The sequence below is a fragment of the Uranotaenia lowii genome, chromosome 3, assembly GCF_029784155.1.
Source record: "Uranotaenia lowii strain MFRU-FL chromosome 3, ASM2978415v1, whole genome shotgun sequence".
In the NCBI taxonomy this organism is placed as follows: domain Eukaryota; kingdom Metazoa; phylum Arthropoda; class Insecta; order Diptera; family Culicidae; genus Uranotaenia; species Uranotaenia lowii.
This window is the reverse complement of record NC_073693.1, coordinates 245,252,116-245,264,412: the sequence shown is the minus strand read 5'-3', so window position 1 is coordinate 245,264,412 and position 12,297 is coordinate 245,252,116. Positions and strand designations below refer to the sequence as shown.

The 12,297-nt window shown below is 39.3% G+C and overlaps 3 protein-coding genes across 3 annotated transcripts in view; 1 reads left to right on the top strand and 2 right to left on the bottom strand.

Annotated features, from left to right (window-relative positions):
* The window catches only part of LOC129755886 (homeobox protein goosecoid-like), a 370,053-nt gene that overhangs the window by 278,373 nt on the left and 79,383 nt on the right, over positions 1-12,297 (bottom strand). The window lies entirely within an intron of this gene.
* Positions 637-6,090, bottom strand: LOC129755881 (uncharacterized). Its single transcript, XM_055752573.1, has 5 exons — positions 5,942-6,090; positions 5,525-5,854; positions 2,715-5,408; positions 2,424-2,639; positions 637-2,353 (listed from the first exon to the last, which is right to left on the bottom strand). Exons 2-5 carry the CDS (start codon positions 5,840-5,842, stop codon positions 734-736), a joined length of 4,848 nt encoding a protein of 1,615 aa, XP_055608548.1. The 5' UTR covers positions 5,843-5,854; positions 5,942-6,090; the 3' UTR covers positions 637-733.
* On the top strand, positions 6,975-11,143 carry LOC129755894 (actin-related protein 1). The gene is made up of 4 exons (XM_055752591.1): positions 6,975-7,212; positions 8,442-8,506; positions 8,578-9,451; positions 9,520-11,143. Exons 1-4 carry the CDS (start codon positions 7,165-7,167, stop codon positions 9,661-9,663), a joined length of 1,131 nt encoding a protein of 376 aa, XP_055608566.1. The 5' UTR covers positions 6,975-7,164; the 3' UTR covers positions 9,664-11,143.

Sequence of the window (12,297 nt, the reverse complement as noted above, 5' to 3'; positions counted from 1 at the left end):
AGTGCATCCATCTTGCGTTGTTCAATGCGTCTTGTTACTCCTGTCACCTGAGCATTGATGCAGCTCGTTGAGATCCTTGCACTCCTCTTACAAATCTTGCTTCGTAACACTCCTTATTCTGGTTGTTTCTGGTTGTTGGCCATTTCTTTGAAGTATTTTAGTTCCTGTTCCGTAGATGTCGTGTGTCTTTCAAAACAGTTATCTCCATGTGGTCTGTTGGGTCTGTCACGGATAATATAGGTTTTAAGGTGGGGTATCTGAAGCTTCCTCCATCCAGATGTCAACCCTTTCCACAGGCACCGTTGTCTTCTGCCTCATATTGTTTCACCGATGATCATTAACACGAAATCGCTCGCATATCAGATGTTAGATCTAATCATCTGACAGACTTTCTGTCCAAATTAAGTTGACGAAAGATGTCAAAAGAATTCAAGTGTGTTAAATAGAAACTATTCCAAAAAGTAATGTTTTCATATCTTTGAATAAATGTTACAAACGCCTCTCAAATTTTAAATACGTTATTTCATCTCATTCATCTAGAGAAAGTGGTTCATTATTTGAAATTCTTCAATTAGGTTGTAAAAATTAAGATCTTATAATGTATTACATTTTTTTTTATTTTCTAAAACTTGCTAGTTAAAAAATATTTAAAGTAATTTTTTTCGAAACGCACTATAGAAAAAAATAATAAAACTACTCAAAACAGAAATACCTTGTGGAAATGTACCAGTATTCAACTATGTTCCTTACGTCCTCGTACCTTTTTCCTTACGGTTGTCCCAACGGGTGGACTTGTGCTGCACACCACCTTGGCCGCTTTGGGCGGCCTTCCTCTGGCACGTTTCACTACTTCCGGAGAACCTTTACTGTTGGTGTTGTTGTTCGGTTCTTTTTGATGCCTGCTGCTGGCAGGTGTTACGATGACCATCGGTGAACCGGTAGGTGTCGTTATGTCAACTACCGCTAGATCATCGAACTTCAGCCGAGTTTTGGTGATGGCTAGCGTGGGCTGCTTCCGCGCGCTACCGTACGTATTGACGGCCTTTCGGTCCGAGTATTTCTTCAACGACAGCACTCCCGAACTGCTTTCGTTGATGGACAGGTGTTCTGTTATACTGGTGTTTATCACGTCGTCTGAATCGTCCAGTACAATGACACTAGTGTTGTTAGTTGGTTTTAGTTGCTTTGAGTTGGATTCAGTTAGCGACTTAAGCAATACATCACGGAATGAACTGTTGAAAGAGTGATTCTGTACTGGTTCTGGAGATTGTTTTTGTAAACGTTTTAATTTGGGGAACGCAGAGCCCAGCTTTGGCTTTTTGCAGGTACTACGTGTCGTGATTCGGTTGGAATAGCTTTGAACTTTGGGTGTGCTGAAGTTTAGTCCTTTGACAAGTGCATCCTTGAAAGATTCATTCGAAGAACTTGGACTTAAAGGAATACGTTTTTTGCGGGTGGACTTTGGAGCAGCTGCTGGTGTTTCGGTTTCGGTTTTCTTTTTCCTACCACGTTTTTTAGGGGAAAGGTGTTCCTCGGATGAAACTTCTTGTGTGAACAGTTTTTGCTTTTTATCCAACTCTTTTACAGGAGAATCAACAAATATGTTGACCGTCTTTGGCTTTCGTTCCGATTTACACGACAATCCTGACATAGCTGATATCAGTTCTGTATCTTGGTTTGTTGCCTGAGAAAGAGTATTTTTCAGCCGTTTGCGAACTATCAGTTTTTGCAAATCATCAGCTTTGCTAGCGGTACGGGGCATGAGTCGATTGGGTCCCACTTTTGGTGTTTTCAAATTCATCTTATTGAATTCCACAATCGGAGATACGTCCAAACGTTCTTGTTTGCAGAATTCCGCAAAACTAGGGAATTTTGAACCACTAGTTGTCGCTTTTCCTTTATTTTGTACATCTCTCAACGTTGCCATACTTAATTGAATCTCTTTAAGCAGCCCGAAATCGTATGGAACGCTTTTAACGATACTCTCACTTTTAGCTAGCTCTTTTGTCGCTTGCTGGAGCTGATTTTCTCCGGCCAGAAACTGACTGTACTGCATGAAAACTCGCGCCATAAACAACAAAAATTCATCCCTGTAACCACTGAGATTATCGTTATCCAGGGCAGCCCTAAAATAACTCCACTCTTCGGAAATAGCTTCGTACAGTCTTCGACACTGGGCGGAATCGCCCTTCAAGAAAGCAACCCTCGCATAAACCGTAGCCGTGAAAAGGGCCTTGAATTTGTACTGAGGGTACTTACAAAACTGGCAACTACATCCGGGGTGATGCTGTATCAAATAATGGCGACCATCTATTACGTTCTCCGGAAACAGATTCGGCGAAAGGCTTCGTTTCTGTAAAAAAAAGGTGGATATTTCACGATTTGATTCTTTTATATTTAAGATCAGTTTTATATTAACTCACTGTTGGAGAGTGAAGTTGCTTGGCAGCTTTTCGCGTTTGGTCGACCCCAAAGTTGGAGTCTTCATCGTCAGCTAATGGCCCAAAGAAAGGGCCTTCGTAATCATCGGAGAGCACGATCTGCTTGGGATCTGCACTGGCCTTATCATCTTCCGGCTTGTAGTCATCGGAAGCTATTGGTCTGAACATCAACAGCTGGTCAAGGTAAGTGAGGAGCATCTGCAAAGACGACAAAGCAAAGCATAAAGCAAATAAATAAAAATTGAAAAAAACCATCAGGTCATCAAAACTTACTCGACATTTATCTTCCTTTTCGCCGTCTGCACTCAAAACCGCGTACAGCAGCATAATTTGCATCGAGCGCAGCCCCGCGCCGCGTCTTAGAGCAAACCGTAATATCTGTTCCACGTAGGCTTCCATCCGGTCGGCGTCATGATCAACAATCAGATACCGAAGGGTATCGACGGTCATTTCCAGCGTACAGGTGGACACAACGAACGAAGCGTCCGTAGATTGTTTCTGCAGTTCGTTGAAGTGGGTCAGCATCAGCCGGATGAAGTGCCGGGTTGAAAATTGGGGTGCCAGTTGAAGATTGTTGTTTGCGACCAGTCGGAACAGAGTGTGGTAGATTTTACCACGAATAATGGGGGAACAGGCCGGCTTCAGTTGGTTTATGAGATTGGCAAGCGTTTGGAGGTACTTTGTCGCCGTTGCGAGACCAGAGTATGAAGATTCGTATTGGGCCATTGCAAGGTACAGATTGAGGAAGGCGAATTTTCGTGATTCTGGCACTTTGGAGAAATCTTGCTCGTAGGTTTTTATGATATCGGAAGCTTTTTCAGCTAACGTGTGCAATTGAGGTGTCCAAGGTTTTTGGTAGACTGGGTCGTTGATTAGAAGTTTGTACACTTGATGATTCTCGAGGATGTATCCCAAGGAAGTGCACAAATCAAGAGCACGGTCTGGTTTTTGATTGACCAGAAGATAGTTCATTATTTGCATTTCTACGGCTCGTCGCGGATGGTAGCATATTTGATAAAAGCGGCAGGTATTGTCGAGGATTGAAGAAATTTGATTTAGCGAAAATATCAACGAGAAATGTTGAAAATCGTGGTCAGCCATTGTTGTTACCAATTGCCGGTAGTTGATGTAAGTTTGCTCAAGCTGATCAAGCAAAAGCATTTCTTGGTCCATGTTGTTTTCTTTGAGAACGCCATTGATTTGGTTATCCTTAAAAGTATTTTTGTTCAACTGAGCGTTTTTTAGCTTGTTTACTATTGTTTTCGAAGTTGTGCCAAAAGCGTAATAATTCAATATACCTAGAGAACCATGTCGACATATTTGTTCGGCAGGCTTAGTGGCATGTGCTTTCTGTAGTTTAACTTTCAAGTTTTCTAAGATGCTTTCGGACATCTGCGTTATAGAACCATCTTGGAGGAGGTAAAGCGTCATTCCCAGTTTAAGCGGATGCGTATTCAGTTCATTCAACAGGTTGAAATATTGCATGGTTTTAGCTGGCTTGTATCTCGAGATCCAGTTCATTTCGGAAAGTAAAACAGCTATTTTCTCTTCTGTGCTTAGCTTATAATCAAAAGGGAAACCAAACTTAACAATATCTTGACGTTCTAATAGTTCAACTATATTCAGTTCTTTCAAGTTTTCTTGATTCCCACTAGTTTGGAAATTGGTTATAGCGAAAGTTATTTCATCCAACTCTTTTGCTTGTTCTTTATCGAATTTCTCATCCCTCACTAAAATAAGTAAGCGTGTAAGTTTGGCATCAATTATTTCCCGGCAAGGTCCAGAATCACGATAGATGTTTTCTACCAAACGGATCAAATGCGACGGTGTCAAGTAATCAAAATTGTACCGATATTTAAAATCGATGACTAACTTTGTCAACTCGAGGAAATCCGGTCCTGGAACGATCGAGATGCATACACGAATCCAGTTCACTACAAACCGCAGACCTGAATCCAATAGACTGCGTTGCTTCTCGCAGTTCAAATCAGCCAGAGTTAATAGCTTGTGTTTCAAAAATCCATTCACCAACGACACCATCTCTGGAGAGATTGTTTTTCCAGATTTATGCATCATCATTGCCATACTGATAACCATACTAGATATGTAATCCACCAAATGGCGACTAGAGCTTGGACATTTTGCGCACAGTGTAGTCACATTGCGTGGACAATGTTTGCTAAACTTTATCAGCAACTTGCATAGGTCTATTACTGGAACTGCCACTGATAATGCCTGCTCCTTGATGTGGCTTAAATGAATCTGAAGTTGTGTTGTCATGAAAACGATTATATCTATCAAAAGTAGCTCCGAACTGGAACTTAGATCTTTCAATTTGTCGACAATCCAGATCAATGCTTCCTTTGCAGTCTTTGAATTTCTTAGAAATTCTAAATATTTCTTCAATATCTTCAGGTAACTGCGTGCGGGTTCAAGTCTCAATTGGATTGCATCTAACATCCCAACAAACTCTAAGTAAGGTTTGCACGCGTCCCCAAAACTAAGGATAGTCTCTAGATATGGAATGCTTCCACGTAACAAATCAGTCATCTCCTTCTCAGAGAAACAGTCTCCATTTTCCGAAAAGATTTGCACAAACTTGTAATAAAACTCGGTAGCTCGTCTTTGATCCATAGCAAATAAACGGTACAGCAATGCCACTGAATTATCGAAGACTTCATTATAAATAGCGATTGCTTTGGCACGTACTATGTCATCTTTAGAACAGGCCCATTTGGACACCAGCATCAATCTGGCAGCAGTTACATATTCTAATCCAATATTGATAGAACGATCCAATTGTACGCCTTCGTCGGATTTAGCTTCGATTTTTGGTTTTCGCCCGTGAAAACAGTAGATTATTTTTAGCACTATAAGGCCGACTCGTTGGTACAGGTCCAGGTGTTCATCCATCTGAGGACAGTGCAGCATAAGCTGAGCGCACCGTACCAAGAGGTGCTGTTTGGTCTAAAAAAATAAGAAATTATAGTGAAATTGTAAAAGATATACAAAATCAAGGGAGTGACATCTATGACCTTGTATGCCTAACTTCGATTAATTGAATTAAATCATTTCAAATGTACCTCTTTCCCCAGAAAATTAACTAACTGGTTATACGTTCGTAACAGGAAGTGACATTTAATGCTATCTTCCGCCTCTCGACATACGTCGACCAGAAAGCGCATGGCTTCGCAGAGGGCCTCGGCCTGTTGCCAACTGCCATCGATCAGTTCATCGTAACAAAGCAAAAGTTCCTGGAACAAGTAGACTGCCATTTTCGCCTGGTCCGCTTGTTTGGTAATACCGTCAACGAAAGCCTTCGTTTCCGCCATTGCAGCCGCAGCCGTCGATTCCTTACCGAAACCCTTCCGCAGGGCATCGATTTTGGCCGCTGTCGACATTGTGTAAACGAGCTGCGAAAATAATAAACAGAAATTTGAATTCTTTCGGTTGAGGTTAGACTTGGGGCAGTTTTAGGCGGTATCCTTATTAATTCAAACCTTTTATCAACCGATTTGTTAGATGTTAGAACATTATAGAAAAACAACTTTTTAAACTATTAGTAACAAATATAACACTGTTAAGCAGGAATTTTACGGTATTTTAACACAAAACTGATTTTGTTTTTTGGAAGCGGCGGTTTTTCGTTTGGTTTCAGTTTCAGTGTGTCCCAATCGTCGAAACAAATTTAAGAGGGGTTCTTCGATGGCAGGTTTTTACATTGCATATTACAATTTTATAAGGGCGAAACTAGCAGTTAGCTCGAAACGATAAAAACGCGTTTGAAATTTCCGAACATCTAATCAAATCTTATTTAAAAAATCCACACTGAAGAGTGAGGAAAATAGAAAAGTACAACAAAATGTAGAAGGTAAAATATATTAAGGTACCCGTCACTTCAAATATGTTACGCTAGAAATCATCGTCGATGATTCGACGATTTTTCGACAAGCTCTGCACGCTCTTTACAGTTCAGTCAGCTGAATAAATTGAACCCCTTCAAAGATAATCATAGGTTTGTTTATTAAGGCATTCAAAAAACATTCTTCGTTTATGTAAATTTTTGCAGTGTAGAATTAAAACTTCCCGCATAAACCAATATCGTACACTTAATCTTCTGAATTATTTGTTTCTGATTAAGTGATTACATTAATAGTCACGATTTTTTTTTTGCGACTTTGCTTATGGAGTCTTTGCTGGGAATGATAAAAAATGATTTCTGAAAGATACGATGAATCATCTCAGACAAAATATATTTTCGCGCATCTGAATGTAAAGTGTCTTCGCTGCTGCTGTGGTGTCTTCAACAGCGATATTCTCGAAACATCTCAGACGACCTAATCAAAACAAACTCTAGAATATTAATTATTTTTAAAATTCCGCGAATTGAACACGCCGCATAAATAAAACCTGTGAACGCATTCCGTTTCATTTTTGCAAGCGTTCCAAAAAATCGTGCGCATGTGTGAGTCACATCAAATGACAATCTTCATCAAGAACAACTGCCATTTGACGTAATCGTGGAGAAAAAAGAAAAAGCAGCAGACGTCAACGTTTGATGTCTAGAGTGGAAAAGCAGAAAACCGCAAGCTGCTTTTAGTGAAGAGAAAATCGAATCGAAACCGTTGCTGCGTAAGCTTAAATCAGTTCCGCTAGACTCTGTTTTCCCCTGGGAGCCACCGGAAGCCGATAGTGAACGGAAGTGACCGCACCCGGAGACGTTATGGAACCGTATGACGTGATTTTCAACCAACCCGTCGTGATAGATAATGTAAGTAAAAGGGAAAAGGGGAAGAAGCTTTTCCTGCTGGCTGGCTGATGAATTTGTCGGGTTGGGCTGCTAGGTGCGCTAGAACGAGAAAGAGTCATAAAATATTTTCTCAAGCGTGATTCATTCGTTACGTTTGAATGGAGCTGTGCGAAAGAGATAGTTAGAACGTCATCAGGGTGGGTCTGTATAATGATCTACCTATTTTGGGTCTGTATATATCATTGCGTTTCACAAGGATTCAGATATGAAATTGAATTAAAATGATAAATTCAAATCAATCGCAAAACGGCACCTCTAAATGAACAAACTTTAGAAAATTCTTTGTATTTTTTTTAACGCCTTAATTTTTTACTGTTTTAGGCAGGTGGAAAATTTGATAGATGATGGTAGTTGTATTTTTTTTTAGGATTTTAAAGATGGTAGTTAGAGATCGATCTGGTATGACATCAACATTACGCTCCAACAAATGTAAATCTAAATGGAAACCAATTTTTCCACTCTTAGATTTGATCACTTAGCAACAGGGAGAAAACCTTTGGCTTAAGACTGGTAGATACATTACCTATTTTATTAAAATCCCTTTCATAATTTATTTTCTTGTCAATCCCTTGGAAAATATCGATAGCATATGAAAATAAATGAAAATTTCAATGAATATTTAATCAACTAATTTTGCTCGAATATTAGGTCTGCTCATAAATCTCTGTAAACATATGAGGACTTCAATCATGAGATGGATTAAATTAAATTTTTTATTGAGCATTTTATGAGAATCAGTTTCTTGAACAGCAGACACAGGTTTCTCCACCAGTCCGTTTAACAATACATCATTGAAATGCATCGAATTTTCGACACAGTCTTATTTTGAGGCTCGAAGGTTCCTCGATGCGGTGACGCTGATCCGGACACGGGCAGCGAACCGCATACGAATGTTTCACGTACGGAATGCACTGCGCAATGTACTCATCGGTGGGCCTTGCTATACGCTGCGGGTACCTCTTGGCGCAGATGTCGAAATAAGCGTCATGATGGTGCAGGTTCTTTTTATCCCGGTAGCAGTCTCGATGCTTTTGGCAGCGCACGTAGAACTCATCTATCTCCTGCAGCCGTCCGTAGCTGAAAACCGTAAAGTTACCTTCCTTGGGTGGTACCCGGCAAATTTGACGACGAATTTTAGTATGATCGATTGACATTGTTTTTATTAATGTCGTTTTTTCCCTTATTTCCAGGGGTCGGGGATGATAAAGGCCGGTTTTGCCGGGGATCACATACCTAAATGTCGCTTTCCGAACTAGTAAGTATTCCACTTGTGCGTTTGCATTGCGCGGTTGCTTTGATGGTAAAATTAATATTATTATTTTGCAGCATGGGTCGTCCGAAACATGTTCGCGTTATGGCCGGTGCATTGGAAGGGGATGTGTTTGTGGGACCTAAAGCTGAGGACTATCGCGGTCTGCTGAGCATCCGTTATCCCATGGAACACGGTATCATTACCGATTGGAACGACATGGAAAAGATCTGGACGTACATCTACAGCAAAGATGAACTTTCCACGTTCGTCGAGGAGCATCCAGTTCTTCTGACGGAAGCCCCGTTGAATCCGAGAAAAAATAGAGAGAAAGCAGCCGAAATATTTTTCGAAACCTTCAATGTACCGGCTTTGTTTGTTTCGATGCAGGCTGTCCTAAGTCTGTACGCCACCGGTCGTGTGACAGGTGTGGTGTTAGATTCTGGAGACGGTGTTACTCATGCCGTTCCCATTTATGAAGGTTTCGCAATGCCACACAGCATTATGCGTGTGGATATCGCTGGTCGAGATGTAACTCGCTACCTCAGAACGCTCATCCGTAAGGAGGGCTTTAACTTCCGCACAACTGCTGAGTTCGAAATTGTTCGACAAATCAAAGAAAAAGTCTGCTATCTGTCAACGATTCCCCAAAAGGAGGAAAGCGTTGATTCGGAAAAGGTCAAGTTCACACTTCCAGATGGAAATGTGCTTGAGATTGGCCCGGCACGGTATCGAGCACCGGAAGTTTTGTTCCGACCGCACATGTTAGGCGAGGAATGTGAAGGCATTCACGAAGTGCTCATGTATTCTATCCAGAAATCAGATATGGATCTCCGAAAAATGCTGTATCAGAACATCGTTCTTTCTGGCGGTTCGACGCTTTTCAAAGGTTTCGGCGATAGACTACTGTCGGAAATCCGAAAGCATGTTGCGAAGGATATGAAGATCCGGGTAAGATATATTTACCTACTTTTATAATAGCTATTAAATTGTAATCAATCGTAATCGTTCACTAACAGATCGCTGCTCCTCAAGAGCGTATCTATTCTACTTGGATGGGAGGATCTATCCTGGCATCATTGGATACTTTCAAGAAGATGTGGGTTGCGAAAAGGGAATACGACGAAGACGGTCAACGGGCAGTGCATCGGAAAACATTTTAAATGTAATGTTAGGGGGCTCGCAATACGTGCAAAAACGCAAAGACACAAACACTTTTCACATCTACTACGCATCGTACTAAAAGGAACTCTCGTTCATGCCTATGTATACTCTAAACCACCCTCACAGGACAGGACACAAACGAAGAACTGTTATTTCTGGTCCAGAAGTGGGTGTCATAGCGACACGTGACAGACAGTTCCAAGGTGAGTTGCTTTTTGTGTTCGATAGGATAATGTGCATCATTGTGAAACATGAAAATCTGATAGTTTGGTTATATAGATCCCTACTAGGCAAGAAAAAAAAGTGTTTTAATCGAAACTGTATCTTCTTACATCTTTATTTAAAATCATTAAAAAAAGTTAATATTTGTAACAACAACTTCGTTGAAGCACGTTTGCTTGTTAGGGAATTTTGAAGCAGCTATGGTTATCCATTCAATAACGTTTCGATTTGAACGAACATTCTACCTTAGGAGCTTTTCTATTCGTCTAGCATTATTTATTTTGTGTTGAAACTATTTCGAAAAATTAAAGGCGTTTCCTTCTTATACGAGTTTTTACTTGTCGTCCAAACCAGATTTTTAAATATGCACGTAGCTTCTTTTTTTTTAATAAAGATGTAAACAATTACAGAAACGATTTATTATGAATAACTAAACAAGGAATACTTATTTTAATTTAATCCGATGTTATCCAGTTATGGAATAATATGCGAATGTTTAAAAACGTTTTTTTTTTATTTTGCTCCTGCTTAATCTGTTAATTAAAAATTATAAAAATGAAATTGTTAAATTGATAATCACCTATATGTTATTTGATTTTTTTTTTTCTGTAACAAATTTCGTTTCCTTATGATATTCATCCTTAATTGAATCTCTTAACCGCTCAATTCTCTTCGAAAAAATAATTCAGTTAAAAGCTCCAACAAATTGAAATGAAACAAACAGACTTTCAGATAAAGGTTGTTCCTTTTTCGGATGGTTGTGATTTTTTTTAAAACACGCTAAGTAATTTGCATTGTTTATTCTTCGTTTTAAATGAAACAAAATTAAATCTAGCAAAATCTAATTTCTGTAACTGTTTACACAAACGACATTAACCATTTTCCGCATTGCTTTATAGATCCATTCATTCCACGCAAGCTGCATGTTTTCAACTTAACAAGATTTAACCAAAATTGGTCACACCAGGTTCAATCTATCGGGACTCACGAGTAAAATGCTTTCTAGAAGAATAGAAAACAAACTTCGTTTCGCTTCCTTCTTCGGCAAAGGACTAATAATTTATTATACTTATTTGAATAACTGAAGACCAATGATTAATATGAACAATGAAATTCAAAATAATCGTAACTAATCTATTAGATATTATTCAAAAATTGAACGAGATAGATTATGATTAAATCGCTTACGATTATTATCCTTTGATTGGGCTCGTTTTAAGCGAACTGAGACAGAAAAATATAATAATTTATATCATACGACGGAGGTCATAACTAAACTTTTTATTTGAAAGAAATCCTTTTGTGATCTTTTTAAGCAAACTGTTCAGCCTTTTCTATTTTTACTGTTCAAAACTGCATACACTGAATAAGCCGTATTAAGGGTCTGAAATGAGAAATAGAATCATTAAAAACTTGATTTTTGAGCATTAAAGGAAATTTTTCATCAACTCACGGACATAAACGCCTCCAGGTTGTAGTTGAAAAAGTGACCAGCTTTTAGACGAATAGGTTCGTTGAAACGCTGCATCAGCAGTTTGACATTTTTTCTGGTCCTTCAACTGTCGGTTGTTATACCATCCTGAACTGAAGACGGCGTTGGTAAGTTTTTGACTTTTAAGGGTAACTTCGTTACCGAAATAGCAGGGTACAAACACCTGTATCAGCATGGCCCCCAGATAGAAGAATATTGGAATTGACGAACCCAAGTGGTCGGTGATACTGATCTGCAATAATGTTTCTTCAATAAATGCAATCAACGAATAATTGATGGAATAGAAGTTACCGCCGAAAGTCGAAACACGCTGGCACAGATGGTGATTCCGCTAGCACACAGTTGAATGAATACTGTGAGAGTGAATGTCGATTCGATTTCCCGAATGAATCTAAAAAAATGGAAAAGTAACAAAGCATTATCATAATATATTTATCTGGTTAGTTATTAATTAATGTTAATACTACAATTTGCTTTCTTATTTATAACCTTTAGGCGTCTCCCGTCAAGTTTTACGTCTCACGGATCACATGTCTTTATCTCTCAAGTCTCAGGTCCCAAGTTTCAGGTCTTAGGTCTAATTTTTTCATGTCTCAAGTCTCATTTTTCAAGTTTCACGACTTACGTCTCTTGTTCCATGTCTCAAATTTCAGGTTTCATGTCTCAAGGTCTCAAGTCTCAGGACTCAAGGTCTCAGGTATCAAGGGCTCAAGGTCTCATATAGAGCTTAGCTTCTTCCATGTTCGAATATAGAAAGTGTTTTCCATTGAAAAGGACTTCAGAACAGATACCGTTCAAATTGTGATAATCGTATGAAAAAAAAACCCTGCTAAGTGCGAAAAACTGTGTAAAGAAACTCCAAAAAAGTCTTCTGAAAACATTGGTATTATTCGACATCACATTTGTCAAGACTATTTTC